General features: G+C 45.7%; 1 protein-coding gene across 1 annotated transcript in view; it reads right to left on the reverse strand.

The window, feature by feature from the left end:
• Positions 1–26,700, reverse strand: part of UBE2O (ubiquitin conjugating enzyme E2 O) — a 62,561-nt gene extending 35,861 nt beyond the window's left edge. Inside the window, exon 1 of the mRNA XM_038157038.1 lies at positions 26,273–26,700. Coding sequence (XP_038012966.1) covers positions 26,273–26,650 — 378 coding nt within the window. The 5' untranslated portion in view covers positions 26,651–26,700. The remainder of the gene's footprint in view (positions 1–26,272) is intronic.
• Between the last annotated feature and the right edge of the window lie 260 nt (positions 26,701–26,960).

Raw genomic sequence — 26,960 nt, forward strand, 5'->3', positions numbered from 1 at the left:
CAGCCACACTGGATTTTTATGGGAAAGAAAGATGGACAAATGGAACAGAAGACAAATTAACAGAAACTTAAGACTCCTGAGAACTAAAATTCTACTACCCCAGAACAGCTGAACAATGAGCTACACAATACAGAGGGTTTTAAAAACAACCCTTGAGGGATGCAGCTGCAGAAGTATGAAAATAAATCTTTTGCACTGACTGGTATAAAGTTCTGCCTGTGACACCTCCTGGCTACTCCTACATGGCAAACACAAGTAGCTGTGGCTTTTCCAGACAAAAAGTTCAAAGTCTCAGGAGGCTGTGGAGACTCCTGCAGTACTTACAGAAGAACTACACCCTTCTGGGGCAAGGTCTAAACCTTCACCTGCACAAGTATTAAATGTCAGAGTAGTATGTGGCTCCCTAACCAGCAGAGAACTGAGCTGGTCACTGCTCTGCCACATAACTCATACCTTTAATTCATAGGATGGTTTGGGCTGGAAGGGACTTAAAAACCATCTCGTTCCACCCCTGCCATGGGCAGGGACACCTTCCACTATCCCAGGTTGCTCCAAGCCCCATCCAACCTGGCCATAAACACTTCCAGGGATGGGGCAGCCACAGCTTCTCTGGGCAACCTGTAGACACGTGGAGATTTCCACCCATTTCACTTCAGCATCATTCTACATTTTCATAAAATCATGATATTGCTCGTCACCTGAAAGCCCTCAAATAACCACAAAAAGAGAAAATATTTAAGTTACTTAGGAATTGCATTAGGAGATGAAAAATTTGTTCAAATCTGAACAACTGAACTAACTCCGAAGAGCCTTGAGTGACTCAGGAACACACAGTTCCCTTTGGTTTGGTCAAAGCAGAGGAAGGACAGTGAGCAGGATCTTTGTTTCCTGTATTCTGTACAAGAGTCCAAAAGCTTGCTCATGAGGCTGCTTTGGGCAGAGCAAAACATCCCTCTGTGAAAGGTCAGGTTGATGATTAACTTCAGGTACAGAAGGACAGCACAGGGGTAGGCAGTGGGGGTGCTAAAATGCTCCCCAGATCTGAAACAGATGTTTTAGAACACTTCACAGAGGCTAAGATGAAACCAAGACAGCTTTGCATGAGCAGCTCTACCTGCAGGCAGTCACCTGATCACAGATTACAATTCTTTTGTTCATGCAACCAGCAGCTCTGAATCTGCCCATCATCCAACATTCAGCACATCCACAGCAGCACAAACTGAGATTCAAAACTAAGCCAAAGCAGTGCCTGTTACCTGCAAACTACTGTGGATTGATTGTACAGTTTAACGTAACTTTTTTTTTTTCAGAAAACAAGAAAAAGGCATGGCCTAAAGCAAAATTTCCTAATTAGCTCATGAAGATTCCATCAGTGGTAGGGATGAACACAGCAGTTTCCAGCTCCAGGCCAGCACACACTAAAACACACTTGTCTGTCACCACCTGAATGCCTACAAATCTCCAAGCCCCCTGTACTAAGGGAACATGATTTTTTATCTAATTACACACAAATTGTACCCGGGGCTGCCAGAGCCAGGCAGCACCTGCCATCATGCAGAGCCACTGAGTAAACAACAAGTGAGTTTGTGGCAGGCAGCAAAGAAGAGAAGCCTCTGCGACACCCACAGGAGACAGGCAACCTGAAAAATGAGAACAAGATCACTGCCTCCACACCACTGCTCCCTTCTGACACTGCCAGAGGTGCAGGGAGCCTTGTAACACAGCAGCTTCAAAATCCAGCTGTGTCATGAGTCCCGATAATCTCCCAAGGCTGCGAAGCCTCCCTAGGGACCCGCAGCTCTCGTAAGACAAAGTGACAGCTCTGTAATTTGTCTTTGTGACATATTATGGAGACACAGAAACCTGAAGTCACTCAGTTGAGTCCCTTCCAAATGCAGGCTGAAGCTTCCTGAGTCTCTCCCTATTTTCACATTGATCCCCAATGGACTTGCAGCTACTTTTGTTCCTGTTCATATTTCTAACCACACAAGCTATTTTTATTTTTGTCTTCCACATTATTTTTGGGTAACAAAATACAAAACTCCTTCCACAGCAAAGTTCTGGTCTTTCAGTCACAGCCAAACAATGCAGGATCTTCCCCTCCTCCCAACAAATATTACCTTTGAGCTTCCTGGCAGAAAGACACTGAAATATTCTACTTTCCTTTGCCAAGAGGTAGAATTTATTTAAGAAGTCTGAATAAATCACTGGATGAAACAAAATTTCACTGTAATTATAATGAGGGTAAATGCTGTGCTTTGGAGCAGAAGAATTTGGCTTTAACAGAAATCTTTTGCCAAGCAAAAGTAAACCTTCTACTTGGATTTCCCTTGTCCAAGAAGTATATTTATTTTACTGACAACAAATCACTTCTGTGGTTCTGCATATTTACATGACATTTTGGAAAACACTACAACACAGATTCCCTGGCCCAGTGAACACACCATTCTGAAAAAGAAGTACAAGGCAGTAGTTCAAGGGAAGGAAGATAAGAAACAGGAAGATTACTGGGTTGTTATTATTTAAAGGAAAATAAGTAGGTTTGGGAGAATTTCCAGAAGAGAGAACGTGGCTGGGAGAGAGGAGGATCCTGGAAGTAGACAAGAAGAGCTGCATAAACAACAGCCACTCCCAGCTTTTCAGTATGCTCAGCCTCACTTTTCTACCTGGTGTGTAAATGCTTAACACCACCACACACTCACATGTGCCAGCCTGGGTTGGACACCTGAAAAAGGGGTAAAGCAGCGAAGAAAACCTGGTATCTAAAGAAAAAAATTACAGAAGAGATTGAATTTTGCCAACCATGTCACCCAGTGCTGTTTGTTCAAACAGCACATTCCATATACTCACTCCCATCAACCAATAACCAGGATTTTCATCTGGGAACACAATCAAACCCTGTGTCTGCAAAAAGATTTGCAAAACTTTAGAGGAAATAAAAATAAAAAATAAAGTAAAAATAATTCAGAAAGCGTGAACATAATAATGCTCAGCATAAAGATATAGAAGGGTAAAGTTCAAAAATACAAGGCTATGACTAGAAAATATGTAAAGATCTTTCAGGAAAAGCTTTAGTGAGTAGGAAGCCACTTAGAGTCCTACAGGGAATCTTTCAAATATGTCCCCAGTTACAGGATTTAATCTAAATGTTGGATTTTAGTTCCTTGCAGCAGTTTAGAGTAAAAAAATGATCTCCCTTCTCAGTGTTCACAGTTCTTCCCTCATGTACTCAGTCTTCTTGTACAGCAGTTCTGGGAACATCAACTGTTAAACAGAAAGGACAAAAGGATCATCTCCACGTGCCATGTCCCCAAAGCACAGATTATTACAGGATACCCCCTCCCACCTTCTTACAGTAAGGTGAGTGAGTAAAAGCCATACTGCTCTCCTATCACCTCTGCCTAAGTACTTGAGGAAAGCTTGACCAAGAGCAGTGCTCCAGCACCAGATGGCACTGTTACCTGAGGAAAACCACAGGAGACCAGTTACAGGCACAGGAGAAGCTGGCTGAGAGCAGTAAGCAGGAAAGTGGACAACATTTTGCCTATCCATCAGCCAGCACTGCTCACAGAGGCTGCCTCAACTCTCCTGCAGTAAAGCCTCACCCAAAGTACAGATCAGAGGCAGCAATCTCCAGGAAGAAACTGCTGTGAGGAACCCAGCAGCTCCACAGAGCCCCAAGCCCAGTGTGTCAAGAGATGCCTGGTTCCAGCAGGACCTAAGGAATGGCTGCAGAGACCCTGGTGAACATCTGACCACGCAGGTGAAAGCAATGGCTGTGCAGCTCTTCTGGCAGCATCTGACAAGCTCTAAGGGAGATACATTTCACTGCTAGAAGAAACTCCCCTGAGGAGCTCACATGGATGCTGACACCATCCAGTGTGACAGGAAGAAGAGATTCCCATTTCAGCCTCCAGTCTGGATTCCCAGGATTCCCAACAGCCCACTGTTAAGCTGTGTTCCTCCTTGTGTGCAAAAATAGTCTGTCCAGAAGTTCTTTCATTTACCTAAAGCAAAAGAATTCTTCAAATTGTTGCCTTGGGAAGGAGATGGCAGTTATTATGCAACAGGTTTTCCAGGTTCTTGCTGGACCTGGATGGATGGGGATGCCATCTGGACAGCATCAGCAGCACAGAAATGAGTCACTGGCCACTCTGAGCTGCATCTGGGGCATATGCCAGGTCTGGAGGAAAGAGTGGGGCTGCTTAGATCTCCATCTGCCTTTCAGAGGATAAAAAAGGATGCTGTGAGGAAATCTGTGTGACTCTTGCTGGCCAATTCACTATCGAGGCACAACAGTGCACCTCACCTTTCTATAGCTTTGAGAGGAGAAGCAAAGAGTGCATAGATGAAAAATACTCCTTTGCTCCACATTCCTGGAGCAAAGCAGGGTGGGCTCTTTTGCTGAGCTAAACTGGACTCTGCTGGGTTGGTGGTAACTCTGTGCTAAGGCACAAAGCACCGTCCTTCCCCTTTGCAATCAGGTCAGCAGCGTGCAGGAGAAACTCCTTATTAGCCCACAGCAAAAAATCCACCTTGCAAAAACTGCCAGGGAACAACAAGAGGGAGACATATCAACAGAAAATCACCGTGTCTGCTTTCCAGCTGGTTAGCTCATTTGCTGCTGCTGTGAATACAAACCAGCCATTTAAATTAGCTTCTAATTGTTCACAATTATTCAGACACAGCATAACCTGCAAGCAGGAAGACGTCAGGCAAGTAGGAGAGAAAGAATGGTTTCAGATGCCTTGACAATTTTCACATATTCATGCCTTGCAAGTCTCACAGCCTGCCTTCTCCAGCAATGCTGCCTCTCTCACAGACCCCCCCAGATGTACACTTGGCATTGCAGAGGAAGGAGATAATCCACGGGTGTTCCTACACTTCAGGTTTCTACTCTTTCTTGCTCCCATTTTTGGACTGGTTCAAAAATTAAACCAATAATATTTTGGTCTACCCCAGTCGTTCACAGTCTCTGCACACGCAGGCAGTTTGAGCAACACTATTTATAAAGCTGCTTAAAATTCTGGACACAGCCAGAGCTCTTTGATAGGATGTCAGCCATGCGACACCCGAACGTAGGAGGTTGACACAGGATGGTTAGTGTAATACAGCCCACTCTCCTTTCCCTTGCTTTCACCCAGAGCCTCCACTACCACCCTCACAGGAGTCCCTTCCCCCACAATTACTGCAATTTTCTCTCCTAGGAAAGATATTGCTGTGTTATCCTTAAATCCCTAGCGTGCCTGTTTTACTTCACATAGGATACTCAATGCAAGTCCAGTCTGCAGGCCAAATTACTTTAGGGGACTGAATCCAGACCTACCTTAAAGAAAAAATCCCCTCACATTCAGCCCTGTTTAGATTCAGAGCTAGAGCACTGCCACAGAGCTACAATACTCAAATAGGTCTAGGAACTTCAGCAAATTTAATAAACTTGAGTAAGAATATTTTATCAAGTACAGAATCTCCTAGAGGAGACAAAATAACCCTGAAAAGCAATATATAAATAGCTGCAGCTGAAAGCACAGCAAATGCTGTGTCATGCCACATTCCCAAGTCAATCCCAGCCAGTGAGTGCGTGAAGCTGCCGAGCCTCCCTTGTACCTTCTCTGAGGTTCATGCTCTGGAATCAGAGCATCCCCCTGGAGAAGTATTCCTGCTTGATCTCCCATGCAGAACACACTCCCCAAACACACTGCAGTGCCTCAGTGCTCCGTTACACTGGGGGAACACTGCATGGACAGGCAGGCTGCCTGCAGCCCGAGGAGAAGAGGGAAGGCAGCGGATTCCAGAGGCAGATCAGGACCCGGCTGGCTTAGCTAAGAAATACAGGATGCTCAAGCTGGCCTTGGGGGCAGTTTCCACAGCCAGTGATTAAGAGCACTCTGGGGACACTCAAATTTAGCTGACAAGGAAACCAGTGGTACTGTCTCCTCACGGGGCCGCAGCCAGGACAGAGGTCTGGGGTCACCTCACTCCCTCCTGGCACAGAGCAAAGGCAAACAGACTGCTTTAAGAGGTACAATAGCCAATGCTTTCTCCAAGGTAAAGCTAGCATTCTGCAAAGGCTTCCTGTTAAATAACACTCCTTCTGAGCCAGCTGTATCCACAGCTAAGTCATACATTCCTTAAAAAAAAAATAAAAAATCAATGCCTTTACATTCAGCTGAAGCAACCTCTGGAATGCTAGAGAGAATCCACCCAAAATTCATGACAGTGTGGGTACCCCGTGCATGCATTTATTTCTGATAAACAGCAAAGCCACTCCCCCAGCTCACACTGCAGAAGAGTATGTGAATGCTACTGGGACAATGCAGCACAATTGCATCATTGCCCAAAAAACCTCAGCTGCATTTTCTATTCACTGGAAGAGTTTCAGTTATCCCCCACATACATAAATGCTGTATTGGCCACTACAAAAAGGAGGAACAGCCCCCAGTGAATACATACACCAAGCTACAGAAGCCCAGATATGTAATGACTGGATTTCTGCAACCCCTGCACTGTGACATCCCTTTCTGTGAGGGGTGGATCCACCACCTGCAGAATGGCTGGGGAATGACTAAAACATCTCCCAGCCACAGCAGATTTAATTCACTGCCTTCTGTTTATACACTCCGTAATACAAAAGCAACCAACCTTCAATTCCTTTCAATAAATCTGAGAAAGATCTCAACAAGAACTGGTGACAGTTACGATGCAATAGAGACAGAAATACAAAAGGCCTGCAGTTTGCCTTAATACCCCTGGAGCAAAGCCTTGTTTCTCTCCTCCTGTACAGGTAAGTCTACTGGACTGACTTTTTTTTCCTTCCCATCTCAGCCAGAGCACAAAGCTTTCAACACCATATTTAAAACTCATCAATGTCATCATAACAACACTCCTGTATCATTTTGCCTTCAGGTGTTTTCTTGGCTGACTTCTAAACCATTTACTGTAAGCTCTCCAGATTCTGCCAGCAGCCTGAGACAACACAGCATTTACCCAGCAGAACATCCAACATGGAAACACCACTCTCCTCCCCACGTTACTCTGCAGGTTCAGTTATTCACCAGCATATTTGATGTGGCAATAATTCAAGCTTATAGCTTGGGGAATCTTCTTTTCTCCCCATCTCTTCCTTGGGAACTAAGCAACCAAGCAGCACATCTAGAGATGGCTCACAGAACTTCACCCAGCCCCTGGTGTAAGCAAACACTCACAGCAATGGCACAGGAACCACAGGAGTAATCAAGCCAGATGTTCCCTGGTTTTCTACCGTGTACACCCAGTTCCCATTCTAAACCTGCTCAAAGGTAGATCATTAAGTTCTCCTCTACACATCTTTTAAGGCAAAATCCTTTCTACATGCATTAATCCTTGCCAGTGTGGTTTTCCTCTGGACATAACACACAGACAGCTACAAAATTCCTACAGGAATATATCTTTATCTCCTCTGCTCTGCACATGGTCTACAGCCCAATATCTACAGAGCAATCACAAATTACTGGGAAAAAGTATCTCCCAGGATACTCAAATCCAGTTTCCAAGGAAGGCTTACGTGTTTAGGAGACCCACCATCCAAAGAGTCCCTAGGGGAGTAACATACTTCTAGACCAACCAGGAAGCTGTGAAATATTCCATTTTTAACAAGAGGAATGTTTCTGAGAGACCCGGAACTGCCCCTTCACTAAAAACATTTCTGAAAGGTCACCTCTTACAGGCAAGCAAGGTGAGATTGATTGTTAGTAGAACTCACCTCAGAGCTATTTTCCCATAAATGTCAAAGACTAAAGGCACAGACTTTTCCAAACTGGAGTTTAAAACTGTTTAAAGGGATGCTTTGCTGCATCTTTCACCTTGCATACAGATCAAGAAGCTGCTCCCAGCAGGAAAATTTCTTTAGTGTCTTCGTGGCCTAACGTCACAAGCATCACACAGTAACATCACCTGCAAAGTATTTCAGTGCAGAGCTGGTTAGAGAGGATGCTAAAACATGATTGGAGATGTCAAGTTTGACTTGGAAACTGTCAAATGTTTCACATTTACAAAGTGCATTTGTTCCCCTCCTGTCCTTCCCATCCCTCCTTCAGATGTGCCAGCTCAGCCTAATGTCTGAGATAAGCCAAGGTCTTTCATCTAAAGCACCTTCACTGCCACTGTGGACTCCCTCAGGTGTAACCTAACTGGATGTAAGCAGCTCTGCTGAGATGCCCTTAGAGGAGAAAGTGCTCACTCCAGATAGCACAGGCAAAAAGCACCAAAAGCCTGTTTGCCCAAAGTCAGCAGTTCTGCCACATGGCCAGGCAGTGAGAGGCTGTTTTTTCTCCTCTAAAAAAAGCATCCAGAGCATCTTTCAGAGCAGAAAAGTAACAGGTCCTAGCACAGATGCACTACAGAGTCTTGCACTGCACCTAACAGCAAATATCTTAACCAAGAAGAAAAAATACTAAGGATAAAAGATAAAGCTAATCCATTACAAAGCCACTGATCCCTGTCCTGGCAGTGACTTGACTCTAAGTGCACACTTTGTACAGCTGGATGCCTTTGCATCTACACATCAAACAATAAAAACAGTCTGGTGAACAACTAATCAATAGTCTCCACTGCAAAATAAATTTTACCTTCTTAAGCCAAGCCTGCTACCCTTGACAGCGAGCCCCATATTTCCTGGAACTGTAATTCACTTGACACCTACTTCCTGAAATTACCTTTTTTGAGGATATATTGCTATGCACATACACAGCAGTAAGTGGGTATTTTGCTTTAACACCAGATTGTTATGTGCTGCACATACATAACAAGTCCTTTGCTGTAATGACTTCAGCTATAAGACAGGGATTGTAGCTCATCACAGCCCCAGTGAAACACTGAGCCATAAACACAGGTAGAGCAGATTTGCAAACACTATAAAAATACCCTTGCAAGATGACTGAGAGGGCTCTGCTCCCCTGACAGCTGGAAGAGTGCTCTGCCTCCTCCTCTTCTGAAAAATGAAGGTTAACTGAATCTGCCTTTACCCAGCACTGACAAAATGCCAGTGAGGACTGTTCTGAAAAGCCTTGAAACAGGGACAAAGCTGCAGGCCTGTGACTGAGGAAAGGAATGACTGGACAGCAGATTTCAGAGTTGCTGAAGAGTCACATGGCATGAACTGAACAGCATCAGCACAACAGTAAGCAGAACTGCTCTGAGGTGCTGAGCCCCAGCCATGTTCTGGGAAGGATCCATGGGTTGATAAGCCTTAGGCTGCATTACATGGTCTGTCATTCCTAATTAAACACATAAACTAAGTTGCTCCTTAAAACTGCCCCTGCTCATTAATTGCCACTCTACACTACTGAGATGTGGCAGGCTCCTGAGCAGGAGATGTAACCCCCAGCAGCAATTCCAACCAAGTCACACGAGGCGCTGCCAGGACACTCCTATGCTTACAACAGTGATTTTTACCTTAAAAAGGTTGCTCAGCTTTGCAGGCATATGCAAGGTACTGTGCCATAAGGCACCAAAATGCAGCAGCACTGGGGTTGAACAATGGTACTATGAAAAACCAGGTGCACAGTTACACTGGGGACAACAACACACCAAGAAAATGGCACTTGTCCTTGCAAAGGTGAACATTCTGCATATACTCAAGTATCTACTCATGTACTCAAGACACTGTCAAGATTAAAAAGTATGTTGAGTATACAGAAAAAAAAACACAAAAGAGACACTTTTGCTAGGAATATGAAATGACCCACAAAATACAGAAAGCACCTGATGCAGCAGAACTTCTACTGAAAAGTCCTCAACCACGAACATCTGCATAAAAACCACCAGCCTGAGGCTTGCTGCTGACAGGCATTCATCATCTTCCTGTCAGAATTTTTTGGGGAATACATCCCCTACCGGGTGTGCATTAGGTGGTCCCCTGCATGTTACAACACATACCTTTGCAACAGAGTCAAGCAGTGACCAGAGTGCCTCTTCCTCCCCAAACAGCCAGCTTCCATCCCGCTTCATTCCTGCATTTGCATTCATCTCTCATTACCCCAGAGCCCTGTGCCTGGCTCAGACTGCCATGGATGCACTGTTACCTCTATCCTATCTGACACTTCACAGGGCCTCAAACCTCACTGCTCCCCTCTACCCTGGCCTTGGGCTCTGACACCAGAGAACCATGATTTGGACAGGGAAAACATGGCACACAGGAGGATGAATTGGTCAGGATGCCAACGCTAAAGCCTTAAGGATTTTAAGTGCCGTGTCATTCAGGAAGGCTGAAGCTGCTGTTTAATTAGGCTTGCTTAATGAGTCATATTAAATAGCACATATATAGGACCAGGTTTTCTACTAGTGCAAGGACCTCACTGGATTATTGTGGTGAAATGCTGCCACTATGATGGAGTAGCTTTTCATTTTACATACTTAACCATGACCTACAATCCTTTGCTCAAAGGTGCCCCATCTCCAGAGGGAATGTGCCTCTTTAATCAGCTCCAGCATTTTTTCAGGGTTCAGCAGGGCTGGATGGAGTGGCCTTATGTCTCTTCAGATAACACAGCTCAGAGAAGCTCCACGAGAGAGTGGTAAAAAAGCCACCAGGTTCAAATAATGGAAGGCAGTACTTGCAACCTGGTCTGATGGGCATCCTCTGCTCCACTGGGATGGATGAACTCCAAAGCCTCCACATGCCCTCAGTGAGCCTAGCCAGCTGCTTTACCTTGCTGGCCTTGGAGAAGAGCTTGTCTCCTGGAGAAATTGCAGTCAAGATCAGATTTGAGGAGGAAGACAAATTCAGGAGGCAGCTTTGGGGCACTCAGCAAGCTCAACTCTTGTCTCCACAGAAAGGAGACTGTGAGCCATTAGTGAAGACAACAAAGAAAAGCAGACCCATGGGCTACATTAAAATACAGAAAAAAAAAAAGGCAACAACTCACATGTAAGGATAATACCTAACTCTTGTGTCCAAAAAGTTAATGGGAAATTCAAGCTGCTATCAAGATCCTGCCTCTACTAATGCAGAGCTAGCAAAAACCAACCCTCCAGAACACACACACACACCTCCAACTCACCCTGAGAAAGTCCCCAAGCAACAAAAATGAAACACAGAAAGTTCAAAAGAGAACCTGTGTAAAGAGAATTTAAAAAGAGAAAAGAGAAATTGTGTAAAGCTGCTCTGGGGCAGCATACCCAGGGAGCCAGGCCCATCCCTCAGAGCTGCAGCCTGAGCTGCTCAGAGCATCCCCATGGCACACCAGGGACATGGACACAGTCTGTCAGCAGGGCATCAGGGACAACAGCTCACACTGAGGCCATCAGAATGCAAGAGAAACTGAGAAAAGGCAGAAAAAGCACTGACAGAGTAACACACCTCACTGCCACAGCCTTTGGAAAACACACATTTGAGCAGCGCATTCTCCCCATTGGAATTTGTTTCAGATATGTTTTTCAATCCCATATCAATTTTAGACATTCAAAAACCCAGCAGTTTTTACAGGCTGAACCTCATCATTTTTCTGCCCTCTCCATCACCGGCAGCAGCCCCTGGTCCCCCTGAAGGCTGCTTGCTGCTTGCACACCCAGTGCTGCAAAGCTCAACACCACTGACAGCAGTAAAAATAACTCCTGCTTTGGTACACACTAAGCAGTTAAGAGCAGCAGATGCACATAGAATGTGCATACAATAAGCTGTCACAAAACAACAAGGATTATGTTGCACAGAAATAGGTCTCAGATTTAAACAGATATGAGATCACCAGGGGTGGGGTAAGAAAATCACAGATGAAGAAAATCCCACGGTTTTTCCTCAGGTTTGTGTCACTCCAAACAGAACAAACTAAGGAGAGATCAGGCTTAAAGTTCCCTGTAATTGGAAGGAAACAAGCACATCCTCTTTCATAGTATAAACTCCTTCCTTTTTTCAGGCAGCTTTTCTGAGATGCTGGCTGGGAAATGTCAGTGAAAAGAACTTTACACTAAGGCAGTGGTCAGGCAGGTCTGGCAGCCACAGCACATCCAAATCCAGGCTCTCCAAGGCACGACAGACCTGAGTCTCTCTCTGCAGCAGGACCCAGCACCACAGACACCATTTCTATGACATCCACCCCCTCACTGCAGCACCAGCACTGCTCAGGTTCCTGGTGCTGTTCAGCATGTCATCTACTCAAACTTCTCCAGCCTTGGAGAAATGAAACAAATCTCCCAAAGCCAGCTGTGTGCAAGCAGGCACCCTCACTCTGTACAACATACCTGCTGCTCCAGCCCCAGACTCAGAGCTCTTTACAGCTTCCAGTCTGGTCAGCAGACCAGGCTGAGATAGATGTTAAGACAAAAATAGGAATTACTAAAAATCACTTATACAGAGGTGTGGTACACTCTTTTGCCCATCAGTGCTTGAGTCTGCCACCACAGCTGTGCTCCAGATCCCTTTCAGGATTACACTGTCACCACAAAGACAGTACCCACAGGCTTCTGCACTAAAATCCTCTTTGACAGTCAAAAGCAGGGCAACACAGGGATAACTTCCATGGGCTTTGGGTGTCCAAGTTCTCCAGACAGGTGCTCAGAAGCCTCAGTGTTAAAGCATTGAAGTGTCACACACCTTATGAACTGGAACAGCCTGAAGAACTGACATCTGCTTAAAATCAAAGTCTGTAATTCAAAAGTCCCAAATCTATTTCATCTAGCAAAGATGTTTTCCATAAAGTAGCTTTTAAAAAAAGACATCAATGAAGTTTAAAAAGAAGCTGCTGCTCTCATCTCAAGAGCAAGTGATGATTGGAAGAGATCATCTCAAAAAGTGATTGTAATAATGGCAATTTGCAATCGAATCCTACTTTTCTTCTACCACATGTACCAATCTCAGACCCTTCCACAAAGTCCAAGAAACACTCCAGGGCTGAATGGATGGATCAAGACAAACTAATTTTCCTCTTGCAGAAACCATCAGTGTCAGAGGTACAGTCCCACAAAACACTGCAGAGACAGCATGTGACAGATAAATATTCCATTGGGAGAGTCACCATGGCTCACTCTTTCAGAGGACAATTATAAAAACAGAACTGTGAAGATACTTAACACTCCACCAAAAAGCAGACTGCCAGATGTTACCAACTGTCTGGGCACTCAAACAACACTTCTTTTCATAACAATGGGGAGAAAATAACCCCTTGTGATGTGCACAAAAGTAGGGAACTGAAAAAGTATAGAGTTTCCTGAAAAAAATCCCTTATGGTGGCAGAATACGGTGGGATAAAACCAAGACAAACCTAACAGCGCAACACTTTAACAACAGCAGCTTTTGTGAATGGAGCACCGAGATGATTCAAGGAACTATTAGAGTTTCAAAACACTTCAAGAGTAGCTCTGATCGATATCTATCTCACCATTACAACATCTCTTGGCAGAGACACCGCACGTTTCAATGCACCCGACGAAGACAATGCCTCTCTTGGCTCTGAGACACACACAACATGTCACTCAGATTTCACCCAAGTGACATTTCAGTAGCACCTGCCCCCAGTGAAAGCAGCTATTTATAGCAAGGTGGGTGTTGAGAAGGGTGATTTCTCCCATCACTTGAGGCCTGGGTGTAAATCACAGACTGCATGTTGTCATTTCTGATTAAAAGCTCTTCCTGGTCTCTAATGAAGATTTGCCACTTTGCTAAATCACACTGGAGCTGAACGTGGCAGGTGCCTGGTTTTCTTGAAAGCAAGAGATAAACTCAAAGGCACTGTTTGGATGAGACTAAGCTTAAGCAGCTGCACTAGGTACGCACACAGCACATAATAACCTTGCAATGTTCCTCCCAGAGCCTCATTTCCATGAGAACAGAAGAAACATCCTTTGTTTTATTCTTCTTCAGAACACAGACAATCCTGCTTCATTTCATATACCCTCAAGCAATTTGGGGGTGGGGGAGGGGGAAGGGGAAATGTTATTTTAGCTCACGTGCTAGAAAAGGAAAACCAGCAGGAAAACCTAAAAGCTCAGCTCAACATCACTCTTCAATTCAGATGCAACATTCCCAGGCCAGAAGGTCATAATTAACCAGTTAGGCATTTTGAGAATATCTAGGGATCTTTTTCTGATGAAACTGGAAAACTGAGAGAGCAAATGGATGCCCTGTCAGCCATCCAGAGCAGGGTGGGGACTGCTCTCAAGAGCAATGAACATGCTATTGCCCCGAATAACTTAATTCTCAGAGAACAATGAAACTAACAAAGATAAGAGATGTGAAGAAAAAGGGTCTTTGAGCCTCTCCACGTGTGGAGAGAAAACTAAATCTAATCAAAGGGAAGAATGCTTCAGGAGCTCTGAAGCAGCCAAATGGTATCAAAATCAAAGAAAGAGTTATGAAAAACAACCTGCTACAACAACAAACTTTTGTGTACAGCAGCAGTACCTGATCCTCTTACAGCACAGCAGGAACCAGCTGAGCCAAGAGCCCAGCTAGCAAATACTGAAGAACCCTTTTGAAGTGAACTTGGAGACCTTGCCCAGGAATGGTTCTCCAGGTCCTCACTGTGAAACACTTGCCAGCTGTTGCAGACTCTGGGTAATGGTACAGCGCTCAGAGAACTGATGATGCATTGTTCTAAATCACTATCCTATCTCTCATGTGCTACTAATTCTGTGTATTACCTTACTTATTTCTGCTTAGTGTGAGTTTATTGCTTCAGAGAAAAATTACAAAACTTACAGTTGAATTATTGGAACCAACTTACCAATTATTTAATAGTGTTTTAGATTGGGTGCTTTGTCCTGTCATTATCCCTAGCTACAGTCTGCAATTTGCTGTCTTTTCTACCATGCTCAGTTGAATACACAGGCTGGACAATGATGCTCTGAATATAATTTTGTCTCTAATCCTTGATCTTTTGTTTTAAGGTTTTATTCAAGCATTGCCAGCACTGCAGATCACAGGCAGGCAACCTGAACTGTGCTAAAGCTGGGCTACGTTAGCAGCACTAACAAGAACAACGGGCATTTCATAAAGATTCCTTAGGCTGCTTTCCAAAACAACTATCATGGACTCCTCAGCTCCCGGGGTGTTCAGTTGGCTGCCACTATCACAAATTCTTCCAGCACCAAGAAGAAGCAGAAAGGAAACACAGCAGAGTTCTAAGATTGCTCATAAATGCTTTTATAGAATGGCTTGCTAGCCCAAACAGAACCAAGCAGCCACAAAGATCCCAGTTCTGGAAAAGAACTCTCCACCCTGAGTTTGCTGCCCTCAGCAGTACCAGAGCACAACACCCACTCAGAGACAGGTACAGGAGCACAGAGCTGCCCTACAAACACCACCATGAAAGCTGATTTTTCAGTCCCTTCATTTCCCATCGAAGCTCTCCTGACAGCAAGCACTTATCACTGCCAGATTAGAAGAGATTATCACAAGAGAAAGTTAAGGTTCTTTCAGACACCAGGACAGCAAACTGCACTCAGTGGTTACTATCAGAGGTAGGGTGGGTGGATCAGACCTCTCTACCCAACTGACCATGGCCAACGACAAACGCTGTTGGTTAAATCCAACAGGCTGGGTTTCCAGCACTGCCAGTTTCCAATCTGGCACAACCACTAAAAGGGAAAAAAATGGCTTTTGCAGCTTCACTTTGGGAGCTCTCAGATAAGAGCATTTCCTCCAGAGCTGTCCTGCATGGCTGTACATATGCTAATCAGAGACTGCTGGAGCACAAGAGAAAGCAACTGCGTGGGGCACTAACAAAAGAAACCAAAGCATCCCTGTGAGGGAGACACGAGGTGTGAATACTCGAGCTGTGTTTGCACCCAGTGCCAATTAAACAGCAGAGTACACGAATTAGTGCAACACAAACACTCAGGCTGCATTCACTACACTAAAATAAGAGGAAATTCGAATCACAATTATTTTAACCACTGTGCACAAGCAGATAGCATTCAAATGGTAACCAATACCTATGGATAGCAAATTGGTACTAAATTACGTTACTGAGAATAGAAAAAAGAATACAGACAGCACAACTAAGAGGAAGCCAGGAATTCAGCCTGGATTTCTTCCAGAGTTCAAAGTGTCAACACTGAAAAAAAACCAAAGACTCTTCTAACTAAGAGTTTACACATTCATTGAAGTGACCAGAGCATTCACCATATTGGTGATATTTATTTTCCATAAATTAAATTTTCTCTAGGCTCCACAACAGGACAAGAAACACGACAGCAGATCACATAATATTCCTGTGAAATGCAAAGAGTGGACGTAGGAATTTTTCATCTAACACTTGGGCTCAGGAAAGAAAGATTAACAGCATTCAACAAGGTACTTGAGGCTGATCAGGGCAGGCAGACTGAACTCTGATGAAGAAAGCACGGTGGGAACTGGAGTAAGTGGACAAGGGTTGCACAAATAGTGAGGAAAGAGCCTCTCTGGGAAGGAAGTTAGCGATGTACAGTCTGAGGGTGAAAAGGGAGAAAATAATTGTGCTTCAGCATATAATAGCACATTTATAAAGACAGGCAGCTATTTAGGAGTTCCATTTGCTTTTTACTAGAGGAGATGGGTGTAAGCTGTTTGCATGTTTATGCTAGAAATTACAGCTATTCTCATCCAGACTGACACAGGTTCCTAATGCAAGGAATCACAGCAAATAGCTAACTCTTGAACAGAACTTTTCTGAGAGACAGAGCAGGCTGCTACTGCAGTGATGCCCTCAGAAGCACCAGCCCAGGCTGCTCACAGGGAGTTCCTGGCCAGCACACATTTTGTTACAATGAAGTCACCCCACACTTTGCTTTATCATTACAAGGCAGATTTCATTTGTGAACCAAATGACATTTTTCTCCATCATGTACCAGCACAATCCCCATCACCACTACAAAACAAAACAGAGGAAGTTTCTGGCCCCAGAGTCAAAAGCACCAAAAAGCCGAATCAGCTGTGCAAGTCAGATGTTGGGGATGCAAAAGTAGTTACTGAGTCCATGACACACTCTGGATCTGCTCGTCCAATTTTAACACAAAGTGAGATCTCACAACATTGACATGAGGGTGATAAAAATATCAGTTAATTCATTAAGAAAGCCATCATGAGGTTTCTTCCTAAACTAAGCAGCCAGGAATGCTGGTGTTTCCTGTACAGTGTCACCTTCCCTGCTGTGGCATTCCACAGGGTGCTCTCTTCTTTCTTGTATTTCAGGAATGTACAGAGATGCACAGTCGAGGAAGTTTTCTGATTATGTACTACTACAAAGAGGAAGAGCTTCTCAAGCTCTTTAAAATACACTTGAAATATTGGCCAGACCACCCCTTACAGGAAGCAAATGAATCATCCATCCACATCTGCAGACTTCAAGAAACAAAAAACACAAAAGCAAGTTTTAAACAAAGGATGGAGATTCCTCCCTCTTCCCTGCTCCCACTTTCTGCTTTAAATTGAACCCATGGACAGTTCACTAAGACAAGGCTGTGCCACAGCATGGGAAATCAGAAAAATTTCAACAACCTGCAGCACAAGGACAGAGAAAAGACTTCTGACAGAAGCTACATGTGCTAAGGACAAAAAAAATCTGAAGAGGAGGTTCATGATGTATCATTTCCAGCCAGTTATCCAACTGTGTAGTAACTCTAGATTTAGAAAATGTGGCTATTTTGTCTCAAGAATAATGCTGTTTCAAGGAACTTGGGCTCAGAGGCTGAGCAGAAGCATAAACATTACTTGCAATAGTCATGAGATTTATTCACTTGGATTTGGTACTTAACCCACCTTCCAAGAGGGGGAAAAAACCCAAACTTTCATCTTCAAAAGCAGACAGAAGGGCAAAGCCAAAGGACAAGTAGGGCCTTGCTGGAAATGCCATCAACTCTCAACAAAAATATTAAGCAGTGCTCTGTGCACACTCAGTCCAAACGCTGAAAAGCAAAGAGGTGAGGGTGGAGAGCAGAGGCAGCACTGGACACTGGGGAAGGGCAGCAGCCCCCAGCACTGCTGATGCCCCCAACCCCTGTCCAGCAGCAGGCAAAGCAGAATAGCCATTCTAGTGCCATGAGGGTAAATGAAAATACAAAGGCTCCTTGGTGATCACTACTAATCAAGCTCCAACTGTTTCTGTATAGCTGCTGCCAACCATTTCACCGAGGACTGAGATCTAGGAGCAGTTCTCTAACAACAGATCTTGAGCCAAGAGGTCTGAAACACCCACTTGATTCTAGAAACACCACTATGAACTAGCTTAAGAGTTAATCTTGGCTGTTCCTCATCGACTACTGACTTTTTATCCAGCCTTGCAAAACCCCCAGCTCACTAGATTTCCACCTAAACTAACCCTTAAAACACTGGGTTACTCAGTTTAGCTCCTCACATAAGTGAAACCAAATCAAACTTGAGTTACTCAATGCCAAATCGTGAGTTCCTAAGCATCCAATTTCACACATACACCAAATAACCAATGTATTCTGGCTCTGCCTGAGAGTAATTTTCCCAGACAAATCTCTAGCTGTAACTGCACTGAGGAATGTCAAAAAGTTTTTCCACTGAGCAGCCAGGTCATGCTCTTGAGCCCTGGAAATGGTCAAATAGAGAAAGCACTGAGCACACACCAGGAAAACACCACCTGGCAGCACTAATGCTGCCTGTCTTACCCAGAGTCACCTTAGGGGAGAGTTTCTGTCACCTTTCCAACACCCACTGCCACATCAGAGCCCAGGAAACGCTTTGAAGATGAAAAGTGCTACTTATTTGCTAAGTATCCTTTATCAGCAGAAAAGCAGCACCATTTCTTACACCCAAATGATTCATACGCAAAGTTCTTTTATTCTCAAAGAAGTTCTATCCTTTCAAAAGTACGTAAAAAAAAAATCAGTCATGATGGAACTAATTCCAGCTCACCCTATTAGTGTATTTTACTGAGCAGAAGATTCATCATCCACTGACAAATGACAACTGTACCCAGTCACTTCCACAGGAATAAGGTACCAGAGCTCCCAGCTCCAGGCTAAGAAAAATAGTTAAAAGCCTTAAGCTCCTCATCTTTTCAGCTGGTGATTAAATAGCCCTCTTCACTTGTCTGTCTCCAAAACCTTCCCTCACAAGCAGAAAAGCTAAAGGTTTTATACGCAGCAGTAAGAGCAAACCACTGAGACTGTGTCTGATGTGTGCTGAATACAGAACCACACGGTACCACTGCTGCAGTTTCATTGTACAAAACCAATCCTGCTTAATGGACCAGGGGTATGGCTGTGCAGTTTCTCTTCAACTCAAGAGGCTGTAACCAGAGGCTGTGAAGTGATACCACTGCAAATGCAAGCTGAGCATGGTTTCCTTGTTCCTAATGTACTCCTGTGAATTTAATTTTTCCTGGCCTGGAAGCTACAGTAAGACACCAAGGGCTCCTGTCCTCTCCTGGCCTGCTCTGCTGCCAGTCCTTGGTCTCACCTCCTGCCAACAGCCTCTACACTGCCCATTCTTTCACACAGAGAGCAGCAGCACCAGCTGTTGAGGCAAGAAACAGAAGTCATGATTTTAAACACAATGGCAAAAGCATGGAAAAAAAACAGCTCTGCAATCTCAAAGAAGCCTACCTACCTAGACTATCCAACATACATCATCAGGGAGCTGATTGTTCAAACTCTTTGAAAAACTGGACAGGTTATTTATGGTGTAGCTTGATGTGTCCCACTTTCAAGATTTCAGTATATGTGCACAAAAAGCTATTTGTATCTTGGCTTTCACCTTGTATATCCAAGCAACCTTGTTGCCAGCAGCTAACACAGCAAGCAAATCCAAAAACCCACCAAAACTACAGAGGCTCATCGAGATACTGGTCTAAGACACCACTTCCACACATTAACTTTTCTTTTGTTACATTTTAGATCAGCAGGTCAACAGGTCCACGGTGCACAATCCTATCTCACGGCACAGAAGCATCAATGCTCTTTAGCTTAAGTCTTCCCAGTAACCTGAACTGAACCCCAGCTCCCTGCAGTCACAGCTTCCCTGGTACAACCTGCACCTGACTGATGGACAAGGCTGAACAAAGCATAGAATTGATGCCATTTCTTTAAAAAGTAATCCAAAACATGTACAGAGATACAGATTTCTTAGTCTTCAAATCTGCCCACTCTCAACCCATGGTTTTGGCCTTGACCTACAGGTCATTCTGTGAGAGGAAGAAATTCCATGTGCAGGTACTTATTGGATCTGCCTCTCCATTAAGTTGCTCTAAACCCTAATACAATTAAGGACAGAAAACAAAGATAACATCACCTGTCCTTCCCCTTACCTCTCCTGCAAATGCACATGTCCAACATAGTTATCAAATCCACCTCCAGCACCACTATATTTGTTTCTATCTACACCACATGCTGAAGATTCGAGCCCAGTAAATGTTCACAGTTTCCTCCAAGTGCATCCAATGCACAGCAGAAACACGACTCCAGCCCTTTCTTTTGGCCAGATGTGCAGTCAAACACAGGGGAGGTAACAATAACCCTGAAATGCACAGGAAGATATGCTTTCTATCCAAGTCTGTAAGTCTCCAACTGCACCAAGCTGGGCTGTGTGTACTCTGTACCACCACAGGCACAGGATCTTCTGAAATTCAGTCAGCACAGCCCAGAAACAGCATTAAAGCTAAAAGACACCTGTCAACTTGAAACTCAGGCACATCTGAAAGTGCTGCAGTTATTACAGTAATCAGCAATCCCTAGCATCTTTACTGTCAAAACCACATGCTGTTCATAGTATTTGATGGTTTTAATCACCCCTAACAAGCATTACACCTCAAAGTTTCCTGCTCCCTTCACAGAAACATCTAACATTCAGAAAGAAAAAACCCTATCCCAGTCCCAGGATAAAACTCACTTTTGCTTAACTTCACAAATTCAAGTTAGCAGAATATTTTTGATTCAGACATAAACATGCACATTTCTATCTGGCAGCCTAAAAGCAAATGGAAGAAAGCCCAAATATTGCCATGGAGCCTCCCTCCAGGTTTGTTTTTTTCCCCTAGGAGTTAGCATTCTCATACCTTGCCACAGGTCTAAAGGTCTCAGGAATGGGACACACCAGCTACACAAGGTAGAGCCTGAGCTGAGTTACAGGTCAAGGACTCTGGAGAACTATGTAAAACGCAGAAGCTGAGCCATCATCTCACATCTCAGTTCCAGCACAGTCAGGACTGCCAACCTCAAAAGGAAGAACAAGGATTTCAGCTCAAATGATCAGCTCCTGTACTCAGGATGACCTAAACACAGGTCCCTTTGGGCAAAGACCCTGCACATGGTGGGAGGTAACAGCAGAGTGGAAAAAATGAGGCAGGGTTTTCCTAAGTAGCATTTAGGAAGGTGTCATCACCTTCTGAGCCTTTGAAATCCCCCAAGCAATTAAACAGTCAAAGGAGAAGAGGCTTTTAGCTTTCCAAACACCAATTATTTCCCACACCAACACAGATGTTGAACATTAAAAATAATGTCTTTCCTCTGAAGACAGGAGAAGAGCTGAGGACAGCTGCCATAGGCAAGCAAGACCTTGTCCCAAAAAGCATTTGTCAAAGCTGCTGCTATTTAACTTCAATGAAGAATCTTCAGCCAGAAAAGAAACTTTATAAAATTGCCTAGAGTCCCTTTTTTTTGCCAAAGTCTGCACCGGAGCAGCATTGCATCAGCAAATAAATTTGTATGAGAAAGCTGCAGCAAAATGTCTCACCCACACAGGTATTTCAGAGCCTGTCACGGGCATCGATTGATTCCTTCTAAAGCTTTTAGTGCACATTAGTTTGTTTACTAGTCCTAAAAGCATTACTAATTTAGTTTGGGGTTTTTTTAAGCTACAGCAGCACAGCAGTGAAAGGGAGCACACCTTAGAAGAGAGCAAATCACAAACACTGCTTCTTAAGGACAGGCTTCTCTAATTTTAAAAATAACACTCCTGTCTACATTTGGAATAATTATAATAAATGGCTTAGCCCAGATGGCCACTTTCAACTCCTGAATTACCAAATCACTCTGCACACAGTACACAAAGCAGTAACAGTGTACAATATTTAGTACTCCTGAGACTTCCACACTGTGAATTGTGCCGGATTCCACTTTTGCAGTAAAATATTAATGATGATCCCCAAGTCTATATCACAAGAGCCAAACAAATCAAAGTAAAATGGGGAATTGACCCAAGGGTACCTAACCTTGCAATGGATACCCACAGGATGGAAAGGTCACACATTAATTGGTTCTATATTATGCAGAACTGCAAAAATTCCAGTAAGCCTTTTCTCTTCTGTCTCTAACAGCTACAAAAATCAGGTGGTTTCAAAGAACCCCCTTGGGAGACTAACTGAAAAACATCAGATGCAAGAAGAGGGTTAGATACAGCTTCCTCACGCAGTAAAACCCACTGGTAATAGTTCATGGGCAAGGGATTTGTGCGCTGCAACAGAACCAGAGTTTGGCTCTGTGGCCAGCATTTCCCAAAAAGGAACAGCGCAGACCAAAAAGGATCCTGCTATCCCTCTTCACTTGCCCAACGTGCCCACACTACACCACTGCACTTCCAGATGGCCAACACCTCACCAGGTTTGAAGATGGAAGATTTTTAAGGCTGTTTTCATGCCTCAGTTGTAAATAAGTTGCAGAGTCACTAGCCAGGATTAACATCTGAAGGGCACAGGCTGGTGGGCTGGGATCCCAGCAGGGAGGGCTCAGAGTGGCTCTGAATGGACAGAGGGAAAACACAGATCTTGAGGATCTTCAGAAACTCCTCCCGTGACCTTGTATTAGATCCATGACTCAATATCTGAGGTCAGGAAATTACAGGAGCAAAGGGTAGAAAAGAACAGAAGGTCTGTGTGGGATGAAGCAGAGCTGAATTCATGGAGAGCCTTTTGGAAATAACATCAGATAATTTCCAGGTAATGAGTTTATCAGCCACCAGCTTATATCTGAGGAGTCCTGGTAGTTTGAATCTGTTTCCAAAGCAAAGCTGAATGAGGTAAGAGAGTCCTCTAAACTAAATCTTATTCTATACCTTACAAAAAAGGCTGTGAAAAACTTTTTTAAAATTGCACCTGGACTCTTAGAGCAAACCTGGGGTCCTGCCCTCACTCCCAGAGGCAGGCACAGGGAACTCAGGAGGCCTGGCCGGCTGAAGGCCTTCAGATAAGGTGCTGAAACACAACACCTGCACTTTCTATTTCCCCCAGCTGCACAAGAGGCCAAGCTGCCTTGCCCAGGCGTTATGAAAATGAAAGGTTGCAGAGAGCTCTGAGGCTTTCAGGGGAGAGGCAGGAGGAAGGGCAGCAGCATTTTAAAGTCCCCAGAGCTTGACTAATACCTGGTATGTTCAAGCATTCCCATAAAGTTCCCAAAGGCAGCTCAAGTGTGCAGTAGGAATGCTGAACTACAGCAGAGAGATCCTGAAATTAAAATTCAGCTGGGTCCCAAGAACTCCTGATAATTTATTAGAAAAAGCATCAGCAGTTTATAGTACTTCCAAACCTGCCTTCCAAATTACCTCCAGAGATATGGCTTTAGCCAGCCAGAGGAACTGCTCTGCAGACTTGTTGGGTCAGACAAGACACGGATGGCAAATATATTTGGAAAGGGAAGCTTTCTCCTTCCAGGTGTGCTTAGGTTTTACAATACTCAGCAACAGTGATTTCCTAGTGTCTTAAATGGGTGATATGGCCATGGAGAGCAGGAAAAGAGCACTTGAAGCCAGAGAGAAAGAAATCCTGGCTCTTTTTTTTTTCTCATTATTGTTATGCTGCTAATGACTATCAAGAGGGGAACCAAAGGCAGGAATGTGCTCACATATACAATTCTTGGAGGAGGTGGTGGGGCTTTGCACCAACTGCTAAGCTCTATCTCAAGAGAAAGTTTCTATTACTGACTAGCATCAGTAATTGTGTGCCTGGGTTTAAGTGGCATTCTGCCACTTAAAAGATCTGCCGCTTGAAAGAGCAACAGCAAGTGTTGAACTTCCAGAAGCAACAGCAAAAATTACTGGACAACCTAAATAAAAAAACCCCCCAAACTGTCCAAGAAAAGCCAGGAAAGCTCGAGGATTATTAATTGGGTACAGAAAGCAGCTTTTGACCTTTGCACTGGAAGCCAAAGGTGCTGTTTCGCTGGACTCAAAATTTCCAACAGCTTTATTTCTCCCTCAGTTACAACACTGGCTCTATCCGATACACACACCAGGATTCCCAGATCCTGAAGCACCTGACAAACAGGAGGTAAACAGGCAGCCAGCCTTCTGTGTGGAATCAGGATCGGATACACTAAATAGACACACAAAAGCCCCGGTCCCAAGAGCACCTTCACCCTCTGGCCATTTCAGATTTAAGGGAAATAAAAGAGAGCAACAAGCATTCTCTGGGGGCCAGGGCTGAGCTGTCACCAGGACAGGTTAATGTTTTAAGGACATCAAACAAGACCCTTACAGCCAAAGATGCCAGAGAGTCAGGCACAGCCAAAAGATGTACCTGTAGGCAACAGCACCAAAAAGCCAACAAACTTCAGACCCAGGATAATCATATAATTCCTATGGTTTGTACCAGCATGGACAATGACAAGCTTGTCAGGCTTACCTGGCTAGTTCTCACACATCAGTGGAACCCAAAGGAGGCTGGGTCAGCAGACGGCTAAAAAACCCAATTATAACCACAAAACCATGATCAGTCCCACTGCATGTTTCCAGTGGCGTCAGGTTTGTTTTCAGCAACCCCAAACTGCAGTGCAGACTGTACACAATGCCTCTCAATTTGGTTAGTGGGCAGCTTTCCAGAAAAAAAAAAAAAAATCAATAGAAGTACACCTAAATTTCTCTAGCACTCAGGAAACTTCTCCCCAGGGTCCATTACCCGAGTGGTAAAGGCACCTACACCAGGGCAGCAGCACTAAAAGGGAAAACAGACAGACTGTTTATTTACATAAGTGTCTTTGATTTCTGATCCTCCTCAGTCCAGCTTTTTCTAACACTGCAATGGGTGCAGTTACCAAGTGGCTGAAGTGAAGTGAAGCGAGAGCTAATACTTCTGGATTTAGGAACCCAACAGCACCAACTAAATCTGTGTTTACTCACCCAAATGGAGGTGGCTTTGTTTAGATGCTGAAAACCAAACTCAACTCGGGACACATTTTTGCTGCAACAACACATGAAGATTTTACTGGAAGGCTGCAGTGACTGAATTAAGTTTCTCTAGAGAAAAGAGGTGGGTTTTTTTTAAGGTAGAAATACATCATGTGGTAGTATCTTTTCAGAATACCTGTTTTCGTTTTTCCTTATCTCCAAGCAGTCACGTGTCTAATGACACTACCACCTAAATTTAGCTCATTCTGTAGCACTGGCAATCCTAGCGATGCCTTTAAGACTGCAACACACCTTTCTTCCTCTCAGTCTCCCCTCTCTCCTTCAGCGTGTGGGGCCGTTTCTGGACCAGCAAAGCAGACGGGTCTCCAGCAGCCTCCTGCTTTCCACTGCCAGCCCAGAGGAGCAGGGGGAGCCTGCAGGGACAGTGCAGCCACCCGTTCTGCTCGGCGCAACGCCCATCCCTGGCAGCCCCTTTGTGCTCTATTACAGTGCCCCCCTCGCCCGCTTTTGTCTCTGAACTGTCAGTCAGCCTGGGCTAAAACCCCAGGCCACACCAACTTTGGGAAGTGGGAATATTCCAAGGCAGACGTACACCTTGTGGCTCGTCAGATATAATTAAGATGCCACAGATTTACGTGCAACTCATCAGCAAGGGGTAAACGCTCACGTAAACAAGGGCAGATCCAAACCGTGTTTGCTTCCTGCTGAAATCTTTATCCAGGGGTGGTTTCCCTGCTCAACTGCTGACTCCCCAAGAACAGGCGGTGACGACACCGTTCAATAAAGGCTGAGACACTGGCCTACAACTCCAGCAAGTAAGAGCAGTCTGGAAGTTCGCTCAAATCACCTTCACAGGCCCTCTTCTCCTTATGCCAGCAAGCCCCAGCGCCTCAGCAGAGCAGCCGTGCTCTGCCATCAGCGCAAGGCAGCGGCAGCATCCATGCCGGGCCACCACAGGGAGCGTGATGAAGGAAGGGAAGGGGATTTCACTCTCCGGACAATACCGTGCCCCTGCCCCGCTCCGGCCGCTCGCTGCACGGGCGGGCGAGGACGGCCGTCACGGGGGAAACGGGGCAGCAACCTCCGGCTCGGGAGCCTCCAACGCACCGACCCCGCAGGCCGCGCAGGCCCTGCCCCGGGAGGCCTCCAAGGCGGCGCCCCGGTCGTGCAGGCGGCGCCAGCCCCCCGGGGAGGGACCCGGGCCCGTGCAGGCCGCGGGCCGCCCCCCGCCCCGGTTACCTTGGTCTCCTTGACGTGCTGCTTGATGCCCTCCGGGTACCACTGCACCCGCACGTAGCCCCGCCGCAGCGGGCTGGCGCGGCCCTCCTCCCCGCCGCCGGCCCCAGGGCCGCCCGACTCGGAGCCGCCCGAGCTGGCGGCGCCGCCGGCCGCGGTCCCGCGCCCGCCCTCCTCAGAGTCCTCCTCCGAGTCCTCGCCGTGGATGAGGCGCACCAGGCCGAAGCGCACGGAGCCGCGGTAGCGGCCCGACACCAGGTCGTGGGAGAACAGGAGGCGCTGGGAGCCGCCCGGCGGGGCGGAGAGGGGCAGCGCGGCGGGAGGAGCCGGGGGTGCCGGTGCCGGCGCTGCCGGTGCCCCCTCCTCGGGCTGTTCCGCCATGGCGCCGGTGAGCGGGAGCGCGCGGCCGGCAGGAGGGGGAGGGCAGGGGAGGGGCGGCAAGTAACGGCCCAGGGGCGGGGCCAGAGCGGGACACGCCCACAGCGGACACGGACCACGCCCACTGGGGTGGGGCGAGGGATGGGGCGGGGCCGAGGCGGGGCCGGGGCGGGGGCGGCGGGGCTGGGCTGCGTTACCGGCCCCGGGGCGGGGCGGCTGCTTCGGCTGCTGAGCCCCGGGAACGGGGATTGCATCATCGCCCCAGCGATGGGCACTGCATCGCCCCAGCGATGGGCCCTGCATCGCCCCCAGC

Source organism: Motacilla alba, chromosome 18, assembly GCF_015832195.1.
Source record: "Motacilla alba alba isolate MOTALB_02 chromosome 18, Motacilla_alba_V1.0_pri, whole genome shotgun sequence".
Classification (NCBI taxonomy): domain Eukaryota; kingdom Metazoa; phylum Chordata; class Aves; order Passeriformes; family Motacillidae; genus Motacilla; species Motacilla alba.